The sequence below is a fragment of the Nymphaea colorata genome, chromosome 9, assembly GCF_008831285.2.
Source record: "Nymphaea colorata isolate Beijing-Zhang1983 chromosome 9, ASM883128v2, whole genome shotgun sequence".
NCBI classification, from domain to species: Eukaryota; Viridiplantae; Streptophyta; class Magnoliopsida; order Nymphaeales; family Nymphaeaceae; genus Nymphaea; species Nymphaea colorata.
The window spans coordinates 16329733-16352172 of NC_045146.1; the positions used below are offsets into that span (position 1 = coordinate 16329733).

The 22440-nt window shown below is 39.0% G+C and overlaps 3 protein-coding genes across 12 annotated transcripts; 2 read left to right on the plus strand and 1 right to left on the minus strand.

Annotated features, from left to right (window-relative positions):
• The first annotated feature begins 532 nt into the window (after positions 1-532).
• On the plus strand, positions 533-2101 carry LOC116261223 (reticulon-like protein B11). Of its 2 annotated transcripts, none has more exons than XM_031639878.2 (5): positions 533-725; positions 837-1017; positions 1104-1245; positions 1372-1441; positions 1552-2101. In XM_031639878.2, exons 1-5 carry the CDS (start codon positions 635-637, stop codon positions 1719-1721), a joined length of 654 nt encoding a protein of 217 aa, XP_031495738.1. In that variant the 5' UTR covers positions 533-634; the 3' UTR covers positions 1722-2101. The 2 variants fall into 2 exon arrangements, with proteins under 2 accessions (XP_031495738.1, XP_031495739.1); XM_031639879.2 differs by having other exon boundaries at positions 1521-1725.
• Positions 2102-3627: 1526 nt separating this feature from the next.
• Positions 3628-8999, minus strand: LOC116261222 (protein TIC 21, chloroplastic). 2 transcript variants are annotated; one of them, XM_031639877.2, is made up of 5 exons: positions 8546-8999; positions 6864-7121; positions 5341-5544; positions 4316-4465; positions 3628-4075 (listed from the first exon to the last, which is right to left on the minus strand). In XM_031639877.2, the coding sequence occupies exons 1-4, from the start codon at positions 8834-8836 to the stop codon at positions 4355-4357; spliced, it is 864 nt and encodes a 287-aa protein (XP_031495737.1). In that variant the 5' UTR covers positions 8837-8999; the 3' UTR covers positions 3628-4075; positions 4316-4354. The 2 variants fall into 2 exon arrangements, with proteins under 2 accessions (XP_031495737.1, XP_031495735.1); XM_031639875.2 differs by having other exon boundaries at positions 3628-4062; positions 8546-8998.
• A 1452-nt stretch (positions 9000-10451) lies between these two features.
• LOC116260171 (pentatricopeptide repeat-containing protein At5g65570) lies at positions 10452-20572 on the plus strand. 8 transcript variants are annotated; one of them, XR_007574259.1, is made up of 6 exons: positions 10492-10854; positions 11208-11293; positions 14913-14980; positions 19295-19508; positions 19994-20116; positions 20240-20572. XR_007574259.1 is itself a non-coding variant. In XM_031638299.2 (2 exons), exon 2 carries the CDS (start codon positions 11502-11504, stop codon positions 13668-13670), a length of 2169 nt encoding a protein of 722 aa, XP_031494159.1. In that variant the 5' UTR covers positions 10455-10854; positions 11434-11501; the 3' UTR covers positions 13671-14726. The 8 variants fall into 8 exon arrangements, 2 of the variants coding, with proteins under 2 accessions (XP_031494159.1, XP_049935533.1); XR_007574261.1 differs by lacking the exon at positions 14913-14980 and having other exon boundaries at positions 10495-10854; XR_007574258.1 differs by lacking the exon at positions 11208-11293 and having other exon boundaries at positions 10501-10854.
• Positions 20573-22440: the final 1868 nt, after the last annotated feature.

The window sequence follows — 22440 nt, forward strand, 5'->3', positions numbered from 1 at the left end:
TTGGAAGAGACAATTTTCAATTGTGGAAGCTTTTAGGAACTAATAAGCGAACCAAATTCAGTAAACAAATTTTGCAATTTTTTTGGGTCAATTTGAATCTAACTTTCAATATTTTCATTTGATCTATATCTGTTCATTCCATAAGAATGAATTTAAGAAAAGTGTCTTTTGGGTTCTTGGATATCTTCAGTGAATTGAACGCATAACTATCAAACAAAAAACAAAAAAGAGTGGCTTCTTGCAATGTAATAAAAAATTGCCCAATTATATGGGACCGAGCCTGGTTGGGGTCGGACGGCAGTCAATGTGCAGCCTGCAAGCAAGCCGGCCGGCGGCCGGCCGACCGACCACTTTGCTGGAAAAAGAAAATAACAAAAAGAAAAGAAGACGATGAGAAATTGAAAAGCCTGAACTGTTTTTACGAATTCAACCCCAAAAGAGGATCGAACAAATATTTCATGGTAGTAAACTATCGGGGTTAATTTTGTAACTTCAGGTTTTAAAATAAGTCCCTTCCGCTACAAAAGCCACCCCTCCTCTTTCCTCCTTTCATCCTCTCTCTCTCTCTCCCTCTCTCTCTCTCTCTCTCTCCCCCATAGAAAGCAGGAAGCGATTCGGACTCCGTCGTCCCCTCATGATGATGGCCGAGAATGACTCTTCGCCCTCTTCCTCAGAAAAACCCAATCCTAAGAAGAATGTCCATAGATTCCTCGGTGGAGGACAAGGTTTTCATCCATTCTTCTTCTTCTTCTTCTTGAAATGAAGCAGTAGTTTGTATTTGCGTTCCATCCTATTGATCTGAGTGCTGATTAGGGTTGAATAAACAAATCTTGCAGTGGCCGATATCCTGCTTTGGAAGCGAAGAAACGTCAGCATTTCAATTGTCGCTGGCGCTACGGCATTCTGGTGGCTTTTCGACAGAGCCGGATACAGTTTCCTGTCGTTCGTGGCCAATGTCCTGCTTCTTCTCGTCTCCATCCTATTCTTCTGGGCGAAATCCGCGACTCTTCTCAATAGGTGAAGGTCTTTCCTCTCGATTTCTTTTCTTGTTGAATTTGGATTTGCTCATCTTTTTATCAAAATGTGGACGCTGGTCTTCCCAGACCGCTTCCGCCTCTCCCAGATCTCAAGCTATCGGAAGATCAGGTGGCCCAGGCTGCCGAATCGACACGGTTGTATATCAATGACGTATTGGCGATTGCGCACGATCTTACAATTAAGAAAGATGTGAAGGTCTTTCTTGAGGTAACTGCATTCTTCATTTCTCTGCTTGTCTGATGCAGGAAGTTTGGGCATTGAATTTCCAAATGCATTTGACCAGGTTGTGATTTCCCTAGGACTGATGCACGTTGTTGGTTTCCCTTTGACTAGGTTTTTATTGGTTTGTGGATTGTTTCATATATCGGAAGTTTCTTCAGTTTCCCAACAGTCGTCTACGTTGGTTAGTCTCTAAAACAACTGAATAATCATATTCAAAGAACTAATCTGCTGCTTTTTACCAGATCATATACTCTAAATAGTTCTGTTGCCATGTGCTTTTATACCTTTCAGGAATTATAATTTCTTTCACCATTCCGGCCTTGTATGAGAAGTACCAAGATAGAGTCGACGAAAGATTGAGCGCAACTCACAATGTTGTCGTAAAACAGTATAGAAATGTCCATGGAGCTGTCCTTAGCAGGATCCCAAGCTCTGCAAGAAAGGAAAAGAAGACCCAGTAGGATACAATTCTTGCTGCATGCGTCAATGCAAGTTTTTGTTCTCTCTTCTACAAGGAGCTGTTTGGAGGAAGAAGGTACTTGTTAGGTGTTTTTGCAATGGTGGACGAACATTCACTAAGGAATTTGGTTGTTCAAGATAGCTTCAGACAATAGATTAATTCTGAGTTCTGACCTCACTTTTTCTTCCTCTAATGTGTTTTGTTAGTAAGCTAGGATGGTTCATTCTGCATAATGAACAGGTTGGGTAATCTCCATGGTGAGGTATAAGCCTGCTTGCAGATTGAGCTAAGAATTGTCCTTTGACATGAACATGTATACCACGCCTGCTTGGTTAATCTCCTGCGCCACATAGCTTCATTGGATATATCTATTTTTTGGTATTTACGGGTGCCGTTGCGCTTCCAACGTTACTTCCTAAGCTAATACTTTGATGGTTAATGTGGAGGCACGTTCTGAAGGGTAACTGAAGACAAAATGTGTATGAATTTTCTTTTCATTGACCCATTCTTCGGCTTGTAATAACTTTGCTTAATCGGTCCTGGCTATACAAGTCTACTTCCCAAAATATTCATGAGAATAAGCACAAATGAAGAGAAACCATTATTATCACCTAAACAAGGTTAGACTAATCTTAAATATAGAAGAGACTAGCAGGTAAATAACGTTGAAGACTATGATTTAATGACATTGCCTTGATGATGGAATCAAACTGCCTATGATCACATAATAATCTAGTTCACGTTTTTACTTTTTTCTCAAAAACCAAAAAAGAAGAAAACTAAGGTAGAAACAGGAACATGCATGAAGCATCTTTTGACTTTTTATGTTGGGGAGTAACTCATCATCTCATTGGCCCTATCTATTTCTACAAAGGCGAATAGCTATGAAGTTTATTAATTTATCTACTTTGTCTACTATACATATATTCACTTACAGTATTTAGTTATCTAAAAGTAGTCAACACTAATCTAATACTTTTGCATATAGTCAACGCAACGTAAGTAATAACATTTTAACAGTAAAGGAATTATGCAAGTTAATGCACATAGGTGTGGCAGAATGTGAATGAACTTTGATTTACAATTCAAAACTCGAAGTTTTGCAAAAGAGGGCCGCAAACAGTTTCACTCCAATAACATGTTGGGACTTTTAAATCCTACAAAGCGATGCTGCAGAAGTGCAAGAATTTGCAGTGCATTAAAAAGTTATGCACATCATATGAGGTTTTCCTAATAAGGTATACCTGCCAAATTGTCTGTTTCTATCTTTTTAAACGATACTAGTGCTTATGCAAAAAAGAAGATTGACTCATATTTCTTTTTATACAGTCCTTTTTGTCACGTGTTTATGCTATGTTAGCGTATGCGCGTGAGTGCATGCTAGCGAATGCATGATTTTATAACATTTGACTTAAGGCATGGAAATTCTGGTAATATCTATCAATGTTGATTTCACTCTAGAGGCTACGGGCGAGCCATAATGGGTACAGAATGTGACGCACTGGCCTTGTGGATCTATGAATTTCCAAAACAAATTAAAGCATTAAATAATCAATTCCTGCCAAATCCACCATGTAAAACAGATTTGCAGGAGTAGCCTTAAGCAAATCAAACACACCAACCTCTCTCTCTCTCTCTCTCTCTCTCTCTCTCTCTCTCTCTCTCTCTCAATATGCTGACAGAAAATAAGATTGACTTTTTGTATTAAATCATGTGCAAAGATTTTCATGCACAGTAAAGCTTGATCAGGTGGCCAATGTGCAAGGAAAAAAGGAACAGAAGAACTATAAACAGAAAATGAACATGCAAGGAAAAAGGAACACCAAGAACTGTTCGTAATGATGCGAAAGATCGCTACGAATCGTCCGGGTAAAAATTGAACGCAGAAAGGCGATAAAGAGTCCACCTCAGCCTATAATAATCATCAAACATGTGGTAACCTTTGGAAGCTTCAAACCTGTCCTGCTGCATATTCAGATACAGCCGATCATGTGCAGAGATTTTCATGCACAGTAAAGCTTGTTCAGGTGGCCAATGCGCAAGGAAAAAAAGAACAGAAGAACTATAAACAGAAAATAAACATGCAAGGAAAAAAGGAACACCAAGAACTGTTCATAATGATGCGAAAGACCGCTATGAATCCTCCAGGTAAAAATTGAACACAGAAAGGCGATAAAGAGTCCCAAACAGACACAACCTCAGCCTATAATCATCATCAAACATGTGGTAACCTTTGGAAGCTTCAAACCTGTCCAGCTGCATCACCAGCCACCCCTTAAAACAACCGGCACTTCGAATTTCTGATATAGCCGAGAACAAAAAATTTATAGTAGCATGGGAACCTGCACAAAAAAGCTAAAGTTCAGGAAATTAATAGTAATAATAATAATAATAACATGATTCGCAAAGCATCCACAGCTGTTTAATTAATAATAAAAAATAACATGATTGACAAATTATTGCTCAGAGACCCTGAGTATTGATTTTAATGACAATATTTTACATTATTTATGTTATTAAGAGAACACAACCAAGATGGCCTTGCAACTGGAGAAGGCTGACTTAATGGCACATGTAATCAACATTTTCAGTTACCTGAAATCCATGGCAATCAGAGACAGTTGCAAAGCAAAATTACGTGCCTCTCGGCACTGCAACAGCTTCCAGTGGCAGTGTCACAAAGCGTAGTAACTCCAATGACAACACAAGCCCTAAGAAATGAGACAGGATGGTATTTGCAGAGGCCTGTAAAATCATTAGGAGACATGGAGACTTTCAGGTAAATAAAGCACCAATCAACTGGAAAGAAATGTAAACAATAAAAAAGATGGTCCTTTCACCAGTTAGGAATGCCATAAGTTTCTTTTAATTTAGAAGAGAAATCATAAATAAACTTTCTACATTTTTTGTTATTTCTATGTTAACAAGCACTTTAACTTTCTCTCTTCTTTCTTTCTTTTTCTTCCTATTTTGTTGCTTTAAAAGTGGTGTGAAAGAGCAAAAATCCAAAAGCGCCTGCTCTTGTTTGAAGATAATTTTGCAGAATGGAAGCTCAAGCACGTAACCATCTACCAGATTGGAAGAGTCATGAGAAGCAAAATCCAAAACGGGCCTGCTTTTGCACGAAGAACTCATAATTTGCAAAAGGGAAGCTCAGACATGTAGCCATATACCAGACTGTACCATGGTGAAAAAAAGTCGGCAATGCAACCCAAAATTGGATTCTCCATTTAAGTGTGCAACGTTATCATTTCTTGAGGATGAGATCGGCATATCAAATTGAAAAATATTGTCACCTAAAGTCCTCTCACTCTAGTTCAGCAATTTGTTTTTCCTTCACTTTGAAGTTTGAATGGAAAAGAAAAAGAAATAAACAAACTAAAACCATCACTTTTCTCAAGGCCAAAAAAGTTTTAGTATGATCCTGCATAAGTGCAACTACAGCATAAATGAGATGAGAGATGAGTAACAAAGAAACATCTCCTACATTAAGTACGTCGACTAACCAGATACTGGAGATGCCAAAAAAATTAAACAAGTTAATAGTGAGAAAAATATAAGATGATGCACCAGTGCTTACAAAATGAAAGATGAAGAAAAGATAAGGAACAGGGAACTACCTGTACCAAGAATACGTCTAATGCTAAGACAGGGCTGTAGCCAGGACGCATCCCTTGGTAATACGGAGTTGCTGATGAGGTAAGAGCCTTGGCAACCAAAAGTCCAACAGTCGATTGCATACCAAGCACTGCAGCACCCATTCCCAGAATATTTATGAGAATAGCATTTTTTAAGCTGTTGATTACTTCAGCCCGAGGAGGTGCCTGCAACAATAATATATGCACTATTATTTAGATACTTCGTTCAAAAATAGAAAAATGACCATTATTACTACTCAAAGCACCATACAGAACTCTGGGAATGACTATTTGCTACAAAATCACCTAAAGATGCTACAAAGATTAGTATCCAAACATGCAATAATAAACTCAGCACTTCTCACATCAGAAACTTACCTATTTGAGCACTAACCATGGATAACCAAAGGCAATTCAATCATCAAGGAAATGAAAGGGACGAGTTACACTACTTGCCAGTTGCCATCCAACAGATAAGTTTGTTAACACAAATTGACACAAATATTGTTGAACATCTTCACCTTCCAAATTCAAACAATCAAGGAGAATAATTCATAAGAATCATTCGACAACAATACATGATGCAGTTCCTACATTGGAGGTTATAATTAACATTTGAAAGATATCCAGGTAAACCAAAACTGGTAGCTTTCTTTGCTTTATATAATGTTGAAAATTGAAATTTGGCATGTTCAGTAGCTTACAGACGTATTGGTAACTTAACATGTCCAATAAACAAAAGATATTAGAACCTAAGAATATCTTGCTGAAAGCCCCAAAAATTCCTTATCAATGCACACAATCTGTGTCCCGGTAAGTTCAAGAATAACCCAGACAGGACTACTCAGTATGTCAGTATCATGAACCTAAGAATGAAAAACAGGAAGTGAATTTACAAAGAGCCATTGTTGCTACAACAACACAAGACTTATTACATAGCAACCAGAACACTACTGCAGAACTTTTCAAACAACAACCATAAAAGGGCTAATATACCTTCTTAGGGTCCGTAGCTGTTCTTCAGAGCTTTTCAGATAAACGCATAGAGCCAAAGGTCCAAACAATCAAGGAGCATATCCATTCGTAAGAATCATTCAACAACAATACATGAAATTAAGATTTGAAAGATATCCAGGTAAACCGAAATTGGTAGCTTTCTTCGCTTTATATAATGCTGAAAATTGAAATTTGGCATGTTCAGTAGCTTACAGCCTTACACACGTATTGGTAAGTTAACATATCCAATAAACAACAGATATTAGAACTTAAGATTATCTTGCTGAATGCCCAAACAATTCCTTATCAATGCACACAATATATGTCCTGACAAGTTCAAGAATAACCTAGACAGGACTACTACGGTATCATGAAACTAAGAATGAAAAACAGGCAAAACTGAGTTTACAAAGACCCCTTGTTGCTAACACAACACAAGACATATTACATAGCAACCAGAACACTACTGCAGAACTTTTCAAACAACAACAATGAAAGGGCTGATGTACCTTCTCAGGGTCCGTAGCTGTTCTTTGGAGCTTATCAGCTAAACGCGTATAGCCAAAGGACCAGAAGGCTGACATAAAGGCAGCTGAAATGCCTCCAGCAGTGCAATAAAATGTAACTGGAGATGTAACTCTCCCAGTGATAACAACAGAGAATGATAAAATTACAGCAGCTACCACAGTGCAGACAAGCTGGCCCCAGAAACCCAGACTGCCTAACCTTTTAAGGTAGCGAGAAGTGCTCTCCAGCCTCTTAGAAACCTGAAAGTCTGATTGTATTAGTTAGCTGATCAAATGTGTAAGATGGCATCAAATTGTTGGTCAATCAAATCCAAAATGTGTGAGATGGCGTTCAGTAGTTGGTCAACCTGGATATTGTTCATCACTATATATGTTTTATCCTTGAGGCACAAAATGTTAGGAATCTCACCTGTTGCCACGCATAAACCGTTACTTCATCCCACAAAAAATGTCAATAACAGACTGCCTGTCTGTTAAAAATAGAAAGATATAGGTTCTCCCATTCTTTATGGATGGCATCAGTGTAACTGTTATGTTATGGAATAGGCTTTCTAGACAGATTCATCAACTATTCACGCTCACATTTATGTGTGTGTGTGTGTGTATGAAAACCATGTGCACTAAATCAACTTAAAAGTTGAACAACTGTTTGTAAGGTACAACAAGATATTTTTTAAAGCTAAGTATTAATTTTCATCTATTCTATTTGTTGAAAAAATAATCAGTACCTTCAATTCAATAAAGTTGTTTAGACGGGCTCATAATCAGTAAACAGAGTTCTCATGTTTACTTAGTTCACGTATGTGTCTTTGCCTTCAGTTCCCAAATTTGAATTTTCCTTTTTATTCTTGGACCATGGTCCTGAGGAGTCACCTTCATATCAAAGAACAAGGCCCATAAGATGGATTTCTAATTGAATTGCCGGATTCCAGCCGGTTACCTTCAAATGCTTACTAGGTTTCACCAATAACCAGATATCCGGTCCTCCTTTTTTCAGGCAAGCTGGCTAGACAGAACCACTGTCAGATTGAGCCAATAGAGGCACACTGTGGTATTGACCCTGACATCCTTAAGCTCATAACTCCGATCCTATAGCCAAGTGAAGAGAATCTGTTGCTACAACACTAGGAAGTGCTTTCAGAGATGCCCCTTATTATCAAAATAAATTACAGAAAATGAAGTCGCCTATCGTGAATGACAACGAAAGTCCCATCTTATCGTGTTTCCTGAACAAATAGGTACTTCTATTTGAAGTTATTGTAAATGGCTGGTGGTCCTGAAATTTCCATAGGTTAGCTTATCTTCGGGTTAAGCAAACTAGTACTTATTCAAAATTTTAGAAGAACACCTGCATTGGCTTTTGAGAAATTCATTGATTCCTCTTGCTCCAGGCTTCGCACGTAAAACGTCACCGTAACATTAACTTTATATCTACATTTTTTTGCCCAAAAATAGCAAGCAAGACCCGAAAGCCAGAAGATGATTAGTAATAATTTGGTCTTCGGCAAACAACCAACGACTGCAAACCAATTTGGGACCTCAAAATTTTTCATACCAACAAACAGAATTACATATAAAATAAAATTGACGCATCATTTTTAGAGAAATGTCCTGGAACATAAAAAGGAAACATTATCACGGAAAGGAGACGAGTGGAAGGAAACCTGTGCAAGTTTCTTCTCCAGTTCTTCATTTGAATAAGATGATGGGGCGGAAGAAGCAGGAGACGAAACACGGAGGGGGGTCGAGGAGGACAACCGGAAGGAGAGCAGAGGCGATAGAGGCGAACAGGATAGCCTGGACAGGGTTAGTGGTGGTGGGGCTCTAGTAAGAGGAAGAGATGATGAATTGAAGTTGGGTGCCTTTGGAACGTGAGAACGGCGAGGAAGAAGAGGGGAGGAGATGGCTGTGGCAGCTCTTCCCTGCCAAGAGAGCCCTGCCTGCGTAATCATCATCACCACCAGCAGAAGTGAATTGTTAAGCAACTTCTTGCAAATGAGCTGCTGCAAATCCCTGCCCCGGCAAAAGCTCAACGCCACGAAGAATGGTAGCTTGCTTCCTCCCTCCCTCTCTCTCTCTTTCTCTGACGGAGGGCTAGTCCAGTCAGTTAAAAGAAACGCTTCTGAAGTAATTTAGCAAACCTACTAAAAGCTCTTTTACCGAATTATCAATCACTGATCAACTTTTCAAGGTAAACACTCCGGAGAAAGTTCGTGCTTTTCATGATATGATGAATTCGTGCTTTTCATGCTATGATGTATGTAACGTTTCCATCATTTACGTAACATTTTAATTCCATTTTCCCACACTTCACGGGGAGAAAGACTTCTAGTTACCTAGAGCATTTCGATCATTCCCAATCCGTGACACATGGTACTTTGTTAAAAACTTAACATATAACATGCTACCGTTATTCTTCTAACATAAAACAGCATATTAGGAGTTGGAAATGACAAAAAAAAAAGCCTTTGATGGTAAGCCAGAAGTTCCCCCTATATAAGGATAAAAAATAGAACTTAGAAATTAATATTTATACAAAACAAAAATAGACCTCTACACCATGGGTTCCTATATTGGCCACCTATTAGGAATCCAACCTATCAACATTGACGGGGAGTTTGTTGTCTTACAGTTTTGTTTTAAAATTAAAATTCAAAAGTCATTTTTTTTACATCAATGAGGAATTGAAATGAAAATTTCGATTCCTAATTTTCTTTGAGTCTAATAGTTTGGAATTTTGATTCTAAAATAAGAATGACTTGTTTGATTAAAAAATGAATTAAAATCATAGAATCAATGAATTAAAGCATTCAAACCTTGTCCCCATAAAGAGAGATGAAAAGTTTTAGAATTTTGAAATCATAATTTTACTTCCTAAGTTGAGATCATAATTCAACAATCTTGAGCATAGAACAAGCATATAATTCTCGAATCAAGATTCACTGTTTGATAATGCAGCTCCCATTATTAAAGAATGAGATTAATTTTTAATACCAACGATTCTAACCCCTTAAAAGAAATTATCAAATTAATGTTTATGAATGACAGACATTGAATAGAAAAATATTCATAAAATGCTCTCTCTTAATCAATATTTTTTTAGATAACTTTGATTGAGAAAGGAAGTTTGTGGATTACTTCCATTGTAGTGTCTTCCATCCAGCGTTGTAGAAATTTCTCAAAAACTTAAGAGCATACTTGTCATGCTTGAAAGTTGGATGATAATTTGCTTTCTTTTCTAATGATTTAGCAGTTTTTTAAACGTTACCAAGCGTTTATATTGTGGGTGATGTTTGAACACAATGTTCATGGTAAACGCTGGAGTAGAGACAAAGCTTTCCACATTTTATATAGGGCAAAAAACAAACAGAAAGGTTAAAGAAAAACACGATGCAAGTTGAAGCTTTTTTTATTTTTATGTTTTTAAGATTGTGTTTGATTTCTACGAATATCAAGCCCGATGGAATATGAAATCAATGTCACGAAATCTTAAAAAACTGTGGATTTCAGCATCAAGCCCTTCTTACATTGTAAAATATGCGGTTTTAGAGCTCGGGAAGAGGTATGAGTTAGACCTCAAAACCGCGGACCTGAAATCTACAATGATTTGTAGACCTGAAATGTATGGTGATTTGTAGATCGCAGGTCACAATAATCAAACACAAACCTAGCTTTTTCGACGCGGTTACAGCTTTGTTAACTGGCGTTTGATTCCACCGGTGGAATTCCATGATCAAAATTTCAAACGCCGTGCCGGAATCAAAATCCGACCCGGGAATTATTTAATCGCGCGTCATGGCATAAACGCGCGATTGTCTTGTGTAATTTTTTCCCGCGAAGCATCGTTCTAATCACTCTCGGGCGAAGAACCCGCGCGCCGCTCCTCCAGGCCGCAGTCGTCCGTTCGCGACTTCTTTCTCCATCGTTCACTCTCCTTCTACCTGCAGCTTGTGACTCCTACTGGCCCCAGCAGGTGTGCCCCTCTGTCTCTCCCTCTCTCTATCCACTGGTTCATTTCGCGTGCTCACCTTCCTCCTTTTCTTTCGAAAAAAAATGTCTGCGCTCCTTGGTCGGCCATGACCGACGGATAGAGGTCTTCCTGAGGGGAGGTGTGCATCGGTTTCTTCTTCTTCCTTTTCTTTTACTCTCTCTCTCTCTCTCTCTCTCCTGCATCGTGCCCTAACCCCTTTCTTCCTCTTTGGTGCGTGAGGTTATTAGATTTATCAATGGTTGTTTTCTTTCGTCATCCTATTTCTATTTTCTAGCAACTGTTGGTTGGCTTGCCAGTAAGGATTTATTGAATGAAGTATTTGTTTTCTATTTCAGATTTCATGAACCGTTATGTTTCGTGCTCCGGTTTGGAAGTTCTCAGTCAAATTCTTGTTTTTTTAATGGTCTTTCCTATCGTTCGGGTATTTTCTCTTCTGGTTTTAACATGACAGAAAGCGTTATGTTTGCAGTTATTTTTTCTGCTTATGCCTTGCTTTACTTTTTAAATAAGATCTACCTTTGTAAGTTTTCTCATCATGTACTATGTATTAGTGCCCCTCAGCCAAAAATTCCTGTCCGCCACTGCGGTGGACACAACCAAAATGCAGCTCTTTCTGGTTTTCTAAAAGAATGAGAAGGATCTTTAACAATGGAGATGCCAGTCTGACCAAGGTAGGTTTCCGCAGTAGAACGCAGCTACGGGGATCATATCGTTGTTTACACCGACAAGAGAAGGCAAATCTCAGAGAAGAAGTGCTTGAGAATTGGAGTGCTAGTTCTTACGCTTTTCTTCTTGGAGAGTGTGCAACAAGGAGATGGGTTCAAGGAGGAAGGTGGGTTCACTCCCACATGGTCCGCACTGGTTTCCCCTATCTCAAATTGAGTATCAAGCTCATCGACATGTACTTGAAATGCGGTCGCATCGACGATGCCCGCAAACTTTTCAACAAAATGCCTCCTCAGCATGTGGTTCCCTGGAACGCCATGATTTCGGCCTATGCCCAACATGGGTGTGGCAAAGAGGCACTTAGGTTGTTCATGATTATGCATTTTGGTCATGTTTTTCCAGATGAATTCACATTCACAAGTGTGTTTAAGGCTTGCGCAGACCTCGGTTATGCTTTGGGTGGGAGGGTAGCTCATGGCCGGATGGTTGTGTCCGGTCTGAAAGCCAATGTCTTTGTGGGTAGTGCAATCATAGACATGTATGTGAAGTGTAGCAGGGTCAAGGATGCCAGACTTGTGTTTGATGGAATGGATGAAAGGGATGTGGTCCTATGGACAGCACTGGTTGTGGGGTATGTACATAACGAGAAGGATGAGGAAGCATTGGAGATGTTTGGTGAAATGGTTCATGGTGGAATGAGACCAGATGAGTACACAGTTGCTAGTGTCCTAATTGCATGTGGAAACTTATTGGCACTAAGGGAAGGGATTCAGATCCATGCAGTTATCATCAAAGAAGCACTCGAACTAGATAATTCTTCTCATACCTCTTTATTGAGCATGTATGCAAAATGTGGCAGTGTTGGAGACTCTTTCAAGGTTTTCAATGGGATGAGCAATGCAAATATGGTATCTTGGACTGCCATGATAACGGGACTGGTTCAGAATGGGCAGGAAGAAGATGCCTTGTCACTCTTTCACAAAATGACATCATTCTCCATAAAGCCAAATCAGTTTACATTTTCAGTAGCACTTAAAGCATGTGCTGGAGTTGCTCTGTTTGCGGAAGGTAAGCAAATCCATGTGCTCATCATGAAAGCAGGCTTTGACACAGACGTATTTGTGGCTGCAGCACTTATTGACATGTATGGGAAGTGCGGGTGCATGGGAATGGCACTCTTGGTGTTTAATAACAGGTTGCTGGAAAAAGATGTTGTTTTGTTTAATGCAATGATTTCAGGATATGCACAGAATGGACATGGTCAGGAAGGTCTGCAACTCTTTGAGGAAATGCAACAATTAGGTATAATCCCAAATTCTGCAACCTTCATAAGTCTTCTATCAGCATGCAGTAACTCTGGAATGCTGGAAGAAGGTCGCAGAGTTTTCCGTGTGATGTTTGCCCTTGGCATTGTGCTCTCAAGAGAGCATTATGGCTGCATGGTTGATCTCCTTGGACGGGCTGGGCAGTTGGAAGAAGCTGAAAAGTTGATACGCAGCATGCCCATGGGACCAGACACTGTAATTTGGCGGACATTGCTCAGTGCTTGTAAAATTCATGGTGAGATTGGGATAGGACAGAGGGCAGCTGAATCTGTGCTTCGATTGGTAGAGGAAGATGATGGAACTCATGTCTTATTATCTAATCTTTATGCTTCCGCAAGCAACTGGACTGAAGTTGCTAGGATAAAAAATAAGATGAGAAACATTGGTGTGAAGAAGGATCCTGCACTAAGCTGGATTGAGGTTAATCACAAAATATATGTTTTTGTTGCTGGGGACCAATCACACCCAAGAAAAAATGAGATATATGCCAAACTAGATGAACTAATTTTAAGAACTGAGGATCTAGGTTATGTCCCTGATACCAGGTTTGTATTGCAAGACTTGGACGATGAGATGAAAGAGAGATCTTTGCACTACCACAGTGAAAAGTTGACAATTGCTTTTGGGTTGCTTTGCTTACCACTTGGTGTCCCTATTCGGATATTCAAGAATCTAAGAGTTTGTGGGGATTGTCATAACTGGATAAAATTTACTTCTAGAGTTGTACAAAGAGAGATCATTGCTAGGGATGCAAAGAGGTTCCATCATTTCAAGGATGGAATCTGTTCCTGTGGAGACTATTGGTAAGATCCATCAAAAAGTTATCTATATCAGGGGTGAAATGATGTTTTTATCCAAAAATTAGCAGAGCGACTGATGCATTTCAAGCACAAAAGTGAAGAATATGAAATGTGGCCCGTGGTTGCTGCATTAGATGCTGTCGTCTTGTGATGATACTGATTTTCCTTGGTTCCTCTTCGAATGTTTTCTTACAGTTGTCAATCAACTGAGTGACTAATGCATTTCATGTACAAAAATTTAGGCTTCAACACCAATTCAAGTTTTTATCTATGTAAGAGTTCCTAGTTCACTGTCTCTTCTTGGTAAAAGAACCCATAACACGTGTAAGTGGAGTTATGGCTGTGCTTGGCGATATTTAGAAAATTTTCTTATGCTTGTTGGAGTGAAAACTGGTCAGGCAGCTTAAATTTTCCTTGAGATGCTTCATTGCAGGTTTGAGTGATACTGATTAAGAACGATAAGGGTTCAAGTGTGCATGCATGCCCATGAGCAATCACATTTTTGTGTGTATTTTGCATGTTCATGTACCTCTGCATGAACAGCATAGCTTAGTGCATCCATAAACGGGCAAACACAGGGGGATCAAACAAAGAAAATGCAGAGGCTTGCTGTAAATAGAAAATGTTCTCGCAAGCTGAGTCCAATTCAGATTGATGGGGCATCATGAATGAGTTCAGATAAGTGAAAGCATTGTGAAGAAACTAAGTGAAGAAGTGAACGATTAGGAGGCCTAACGACTGACAAGTGACAAATCTATTTGTTGCAAAGACTTGGAATACTGCCTACTGCTTCAAAAGTGATATCAACGACTCTTGTTTTCCGGCTTTGTCATTATATGAACATGGACTGGGACTCAAGCAGCTGGCTCTTTGGTTAGCTCCACTATTAGCAGGGACTTGAACACCGATATCAGTCTGCTACTGTGACTAATCTATTTTGGTCTCTTTGCTCAAAAGGCGAGACTACCAAACAAGCCTGCCTTCTTGTATTCACCTCTATCTTCTAGTACTTTCATTCTTCTTTGGTTTTGGAAACTGGAAAAAGCTATTCTTTTTTTCCTCACTTTGTGGGCCTCTTGTTAGCAGTACTTGTTTCAGTCTTCACTGACCTCCTGGAACACGAGCCTTACCACCCAGCCTGATCTGACCTTCAAAACTTTCTTCTCCTGATTGCTATGCCCCTCTGTCACATAACTTTCTTCTGATTGATACTTGAAGTGAATTACTGATCGGAAATCAACAATGCCAGGTTTGAGGTCAAACTCCATTGGATGGCTAAGCAGATGTGTTTGCGTGTACAGGCAAATACAAGTCCAGGTAATTATGGTCCTCGTTTCCTATTCCACTGGATTCAGGTGATCTATAAACCTGTCATGACCAGGCTCATTATATGTGGGCAACCATGAAAGAGTTGCGGTATTGGGACATGGAAACTGTGTTGTTAAAATGGCTAGCCCAGCCTAGGCGATGGTTGAGCCTAGAATGTGGGTGAGATTAGGCACACTGATCTGTACATAACATTTTTAAAAGTGGAAATTATAAATTGTAATATTAAATGCTAAATTTAATTAAAAATGTATACATTTTTCAATAAAAAAGATATCGTTATCCATTTCTAACAGAACAACATAGTGATAACACATGATAAGTATGTTGACATTAATATTCATCATTTTTCATTCACAAAGCATGAAAAGTATATTAAATTCCTAAATTCAATTGGCAAATCTCTAATTCTAACTTATAATACCTCGAAGAACCTACTCTAAAACTTCAAGTACTTGTCTACTTGGAAAAGAAAAACAGGATGGATAAGTTTTCATCGATACCTTCACTGTCAATGACCTGGGTAATGGATCTTTTGTGGTTAGATGAATTTGCAGAGAAAGGAAGTACTCTGTTATCTTAATAGCACAAGCGTGTTAGGTTGAGAGAGGTCAAAGCACTTGTGCTTCCTGCCTTTGGTTCAGGTTGGTCACCACTTGGAACTCATTGGTCATGCTTGGGTCAGGTCCAGTGTGCTAACCTAAATGCTGCTTTATTCCCATCTATACGCAATACGCAATGGCAGACCCACATATGGGCAGGTGTGGGCACACCAGCCCCATAAAGACTCTGTATTTTCCTATTGATGCTTTAAAAGATTTGCTTATTTACATATTGTGACGCCCCTTTAAAGTGTGAGGTTTTTTAATTAGTGCCTCTCAGCCCAAGATCCTTGGCTCTGCCACTGCAACATATCACTTAATCTCTTGATATATCACCTTTATCGTCACAAGGTAGTGGCATTCTCCTGATTCAGAAAGCGATGGTAACAAAAAAGTTCGAAAATTTTATTGCTTGTTTTGTCAAACAGTAGAATCTTAGTGCTGAAATGAAAATGTCATGCTATCAAACACAAGACAATTGGAACCCAGAATTTTCATTTTGTTCAAGTTTGAACTGAAATTATGATACTGGAATTTTCATTCCGGAATCATAAGTCCAAGCTGTCAAAGGACCCCACACATTTTCACGTGAAAGAAGCTTCAATTGCACAGCGCATTCCCAGGGAGGGAGCTACAACTCACCTTTGATAAGAAAACAAGAATTATGTATTTACTGGTGTAGTTTGCACGATGTTTTTTGTTTCAGGCCATCAGTCCATGAGACAAAAGCCCAATCCTCTTTAATATGGAAGAAGCTCGTAGCCTCAAAAGATATTAAAGACAACTATAACAGTGGTACCATAGGAAAAGAGGAGCTGGCCGATAGTAGATATGCATATACAACCTTTGATCTTTTATGGGTTTTGTGGACATTTTTCATTATCTTAGATAATCTGTTCAGACGTAGATTGGGTGTCTCGTTCATGACAGACAGGCATTGCAGTCTGATTCTTTTTACCATCTCTGCAAAAGTGCGTACTTCTAACCTGATACTGGTAAGTTTGCATGAAATTAGTGAAAGAAGTTTACTATCTTCCAAACCTGATTCACACAACATTGTGTGAGATTAGTGAAAGAAGTATCATTGGATTATGAAAAATGTATATGTCAAGCATATGGTCACAGACTTGCGACTGAGTTGGACATGGTAAAGGGGTTTTATCATTTTTCATTTTAGCTGTATTCATCATGTTGTGCTTGATGGGAATTCATTTTTCTTCAAACTATGTGGGCTTCTAACATATTCTCTCACTTTGCAACCTCAATAAAAGCGAGAGAATGAGAGAAAGAGGGAGGGAGGGTTATGTTGCATTATTTAATGGTGGGTATTGCTCTATTGATCAGTTTTGCCTTGTCATCTCCTTCCTCGGTCCACTTTCATTGCTAAACTCTCCCTGTTCTGTAATCTCTCAGTATTTGCCTCTCCATCTCATTCTTTTACTAGATACCCCTTTTTCCAGCTCTTGGTTCTGCAATGAACTGCTGTCTCGAGCTCTCCTTCCTGTCCCTGCAAAATTGGTGTTCCATCCAGGGTAAGAAGATGAGGTCTCAAAGAAAGGCTCCTTCAATGTCAGACTTGTGCAGAAAGGTTTTTTGAACATTCTGGACCGTGCATTCTTGCCTTAGTTGTCAAAACATCTAGCCGCTGCCTAGGCACCAGCCAATGCCTTGCCCCTAGGCGCACCTGGCCTAAAAAGGCGTCCAATATCTACCAGACTTTTATTCTGTTACTAACACTTCAGTTCTTTGAGGGCTTTTCTGTAATTAAGTCATATCTAGCTAAAAAAGTTGCCATAATAAAAAATTGCATTTTGTCTGTAGATGAAGATGAGGAAATTTACCCATATTTAACAAATTTTTACTTTGTTACTTGTGTACTGAATATTTGATGACAACGAATTGATAAGTATATGCATCACAGAGGATTTTTACAACACAGTAATTTAGGAAATGTTTTATGCTTCATGTGTGGACTATCATCCACATAGTTCATATTGTTTCTTTGCAGCTCTAACATCAGACTATGTTGAAGTGAGGTCTGCACATATTTCTCTGATTACTAGACATACACTAAACAAGAGAAACTGATGGTTTTTTTACCATAAACCTAGGCTTTAACATGGGGAAGAAGGCTGGCATAGGTAAAACAAAATATGTTGTAGAGCACATATATATACAGAAATTCATGGTGTTATAGAATATGTACTTAACGTATGGTTGAGACTTCCACTTGATGAGTTGATATAGATTATGTAATTAAGTATATAAAACTGTACTTAAAGAACAGAAGTTATATAATATAACTGCACATAATATAAGTATATGCAGTATAACAGTGTAGAATAAAATTACAGGACTTAATTTGAAGGGAAGGGCGACTTTTCACCTTCCCATGGACTAGGCGTGCTAGTGCCTAGTCCAGCCTAGGCGCACCTAAGCACCAGTCTAACACTTGATGCCTAAGTGATGGACTTAGGAGACGGATGCGGACTCAGGCCTAGGCGTGGACTAGGCGACGCCTTAACAACTAAGGTTTTTGCCCAGAACATATATTTGCCCTAATGGCTGTTGGCATTTTTTGGTGGATTTTTCTTGTTTGGTATGAGTGCTTCTATCTGTTTTTCATTTTCGAGTAACCTTGTTGTTACAGCTAGTTCTCAATCTTGGATGATCCATTGAGGCACTGCTAACTTTCTCTCAGTTTTGCAAGCCTTTGAACTTAACTTGAAGAAGCTCATTCTCACAATTGAGCATTGATTGCTAGCTCAGAAAGTATATATGATAACTACGATGTTCAGATTGTCTATTTGAATTTTTCATTTGCAGGGGTTGGGATTCTTATGGTACAGTGTTGCTTGACTTTTGGGGTTTCTGACTATTAAAGGCACTGTCATCTGAAATGTGTGTTGGATTCCTGGTTGAAATTTGAACAAATAAGGATTTGGATTCCTGGTTTCCTGCAGTTATGTATCCTGCAAGGCCATATTAAGCTTGCAGAACCCTGCAAGGATTCTCTGATTATCTCAGGATCTCACCATTGGAGGATGACAAACTATGATGCTTTCTCAATTTAGTGAAACAAATATGATTATGGTTCTTACTTTTGGGTGCTTTAGATACACAAGCGCTATCATTATGACCATTTAGAACTGTAACCAAGAGCTTTCTCAACTGTGGTATTCTTCCCATCTGTGATGCTGGTATTTTCATCTAGAGTAAATTTTTCGGGGGCATCAAATGGCCCCAAGTATCTTAGGCGTCAAGCAATATCTTCTTCTCATTTTCTGATCTGTCCATTTTCTTGGTTGACCAAGTGTTTGTGAGGTAGATAAACATGCTTGGCAATATAATAATTATAACAAACTGAAAGAGGTCGATGAGCAATTTGTTTTTTTGACGTTCTTAAGATGACAGTGTTGCTTTAGATGGTTCTCTCGAGAAGAGAATACAGAAGAAATGTGGGGATGTATATGTTGTGCAAATTTTGGTTGTTTAAGCTGGTTGTTTCGTGTCAAAACCTTATAATGACCTGGCCAGGACATGATTCTGTTGTTAAACTGCTAGTTGAAGCAAATGTTGCTTATTTTGTCACAGAAAATATTGAATTGATCCAGTATCCTAACTTAAATTTCCTGCAAGCCATCCTTTTTGAATTTGGGATTGGTGACTATACATGGAAATATTGATGCTGATTATGGTGCAGAGTTAAGCATTTAATGGTGATGGTGATGAGTAATTCTATGGATTCCGCTAACAAGGTTGGTATGACATTCCCTGGTTCTGAGAAGATGAAAGAATCAGCAGCAACTTTTAAAAGGTTGGGGCGTAGAAATCCGTTTCTTCGTTACGGTCTTCCACTTATTTCAGTCACTGTGCTTGGTGCGATGGGCCTTGCTCATCTTTTACAAGGGAGGCAAGTAGCAGTCTTCTGTTTACTTTGTAGTTTCAACTTGTTCCTACTGTGTATTCAGGGTATTGCTAGATAAATAGAATTCTTCAAAAAATTCTCCACTTTTTGGGACCCTTTGGGCAGTGGTACCATGCGTTGAAATGCAAGTTATCCTCCGTATGGGTGATATCCAAAATTCTCCTGAACTTGCAGTTATGATGTCATCAAGCAAATTCCAGATTGCCGGTTTTGACCAAGCAGTAGTTCTTTTCTTGAAAATCTACTGACAGATTCTATTCTGCCCGGTCCTACAGTTGGCCGTTAGTGTCTATTTTCTGATATATTGTTTTCATATATATTGGTGCAAATATCATATGCCTCGAAGAATGTAAGTTTTTTGCGTCAAATTAGCTAAATTTTTAATTCAACTTGCAAGCCATTCCACAATAGACAAGCTTGTATCTCGAGAGTTGCTTTCTTCTCACTGGAGGCCTCTTGTTTTCATCCAGCAAGGAGGTGGACAAAGTGAGAGATGACAGTGCATGGGAGGTTATTCAGACTACAAAGGCATTGTCGAGGACTGGACCTTTGGAGGGTACAAATCCGAAAAAATTTTCTCTTGAAGAGGAGTTAAAGGTATTGTGCTTCAGATTGAAGGGCTTGGGTCTCTGCTGTCATAAAATCTTCCTGTAGGCTTGATCAAAGAAACTAGTGCATTTAGTGTGTATAATCTGTACGAATGTTGTTTCTTGAGTGCAGGCCCTGCAAAAGAAGGTGGACATAAACAACTACGAGTACAAAAGGATTCCCAAACCAAATGAGGGCCGCAACAGCTAGAAGCTAATCATCCTCGTAACTTGTCTTTTGGGTTTCTTTTTTTTTAGCTAATAAAAATATATGCTGCCAACTGCCAACTCTAGTTGGCATATGTTGGTTTTCTGTCATCTACGGTACGTTGATAAAGGAAAAATACTTGTAACTAAAATGTAGAATGTGAGTGGCATCGGGCTGGCTTTATTCCGCTAGTATGGAAATGTACCCTTAAAAAATCATCGTGTGGTAATTTTCATGCATTTTTGGTCTGCATGCAAAGAGTGGTCTCTGTTCTTTTAATCTGCGGAGCTGTAGAAACTCCTGCCAGCAGAAATCATACGGATGCTCTTCCCGACAACTATATCACAGGTGAATAGTGTGGATCATTGTTTATGTTATGCCTTAGTAAATTTATGCGGAAGTAATTTAACTTGTACATGAAACAGTAACATGCTGAAAATGCTTCCGTTATTTTGTTTAGTGAATTAAATGGTTGCAAAGCCTGTCTTAGTTACTTTTCTTTGACTCGCTTAAAGGGTCCTTCCCTAGTCACTGGTCTGCAAAAGCAAAATTGTTGGATTTAGTGACTTTTGATGGCTTCAACTTATTGATCAACCGCATGTTCCTCACATTGGGTTCAGTTTGTTGGGAAAGAATAAAAAGAGGTTTTGCGTGATCAATACTGTCAAGGGCGGTATGCATAGTTGAATGGCGAAGAAAGCTTATGTCTCATTAAAACTAAAGTCTCAGCGAGTTTGCTTCCTCAACGGGACGACATTTGAGGTCCCGATGACTCCTTGCTCTTCGACTAGAACCTTGGGGGTAGAAATTTCACCCGGTCTAACACGTAGACAAAAATGGTTGATTCTGTCGGTTAGCTTTGTAAGTCCTTGATAATGTTGTTGAAGTATTAGATCCATTATTAATTCGTGTCTGTAGACATAATGTGAACCTTTTCGAAGTGAGAATAAGGGAAGGATAATATTTTGAATGACAAATAAGGAGAATATTTTGAATGACAAATAAATACGAATCCTCCTAATATTGAAGTACTATAAATAAGTCCTGTACTAAATTTTCTGCAAACAAAAGGAATACGGAAATTTGAACAAAGTTTTAGTTGTAACTTTCAGGTGAGTGTTGAAGTGTAACTTACAAAAAAATGTTGGAAGTGGTTTTGCGGCTTGCATGTTGTTTTCTTAGTTAAAGTTTCTAGATCATAAATGTTAAAAGACCGGATAGGACAAACTATTTTTATTTTTGTGCTCTTAGGTGTCTAATTTTGGATTTGTGCGTAATATGGGTGTCTTTTTCTGCTCCGAGATGTATCTCTTCGGTTTTCAAATTAAATAATCAGAACATAGATTGAAACTGGGCTTTTTGGAGCTTCAGAATTGACAATTAGCACCTATGAATTTCCTTCAGTTGCCTTTTTCCTCGAGGGACAACCCACTCTAGCTCTGCTCATTTACAAATACTGATCGTGGTGCCATTTTTCGGCGTCTTATCTCGCTCATCTAGAGGTGTCCTTCATGGAGGCTGGCAAACTGCTCTGATTAGTACACCTCCATTTCTGACGGTCCAACTTGTTGGGCAGCAGACGGTCTCAATTCCTGGTTTACCTGCTGTACTTACTGCTGCCTGAATGAGTGTAATATCCTATGCAGAAACCCTCTGAAATTTTAGGGTCTTTCACTCGGGCGGCAGGTGCAATACGGCTCCGCCACACCAATTTCAAATTTTCAATTCATGTCCTTCACTGGTAGTTCGCCGGTTTAAATCCGTGGGCGTCAGTTTTTATACATTCTTCTCCGTTTTTTTAGTATTTCTTACAAATAGCCTGAGTTGAAAGAAACCAGTTCTGCAGTATGGTAGGGGAGACACCGGCAAACCCTCCCGTGTATGTTTTGGTGTTGAGATATGGCTCTCAGGATAGAGTTGCGTTATCAACTCCATCTGCAATACAATGTTTTGGTGGCAGTACTTCTCCCAAATATCAAAATGCTTATCAATGGGCACTTTCGGCTTGCAATTACACTCGTTTCTCAAACAGTGCCTTAGATATGTTAATTGTCTCAGCCAAGATATCTAAGATGTATTTGAATTCTTGGAGTTCGGTGGAAAATTTATGGATGCGCTTCCTTGAC

Bases quoted from the DNA above. Each gene is read 5' to 3' on its own strand.
- LOC116260171 (XM_031638299.2), top strand. From the start codon at position 11,502: ATGAGAAGGATCTTTAACAATGGAGATGCCAGTCTGACCAAGGTAGGT.
- LOC116261222 (XM_031639877.2), bottom strand. From the start codon at position 8,836: ATGATGATTACGCAGGCAGGGCTCTCTTGGCAGGGAAGAGCTGCCACA. The intron at 5,545-6,863 runs GTACATCAGCCC...TTATTGTTGCAG, and splicing joins CAGCTACGGACCCTGAGAAG to GCACCTCCTCGGGCTGAAGT. The intron at 4,466-5,340 runs GTAGTTCCCTGT...ATGATTTTACAG, and splicing joins TAGACGTATTCTTGGTACAG to GCCTCTGCAAATACCATCCT.
- LOC116261223 (XM_031639878.2), top strand. From the start codon at position 635: ATGATGATGGCCGAGAATGACTCTTCGCCCTCTTCCTCAGAAAAACCC. The intron at 726-836 runs GTTTTCATCCAT...CAAATCTTGCAG, and splicing joins ATTCCTCGGTGGAGGACAAG to TGGCCGATATCCTGCTTTGG. The intron at 1,442-1,551 runs GTTAGTCTCTAA...TATACCTTTCAG, and splicing joins CCCAACAGTCGTCTACGTTG to GAATTATAATTTCTTTCACC.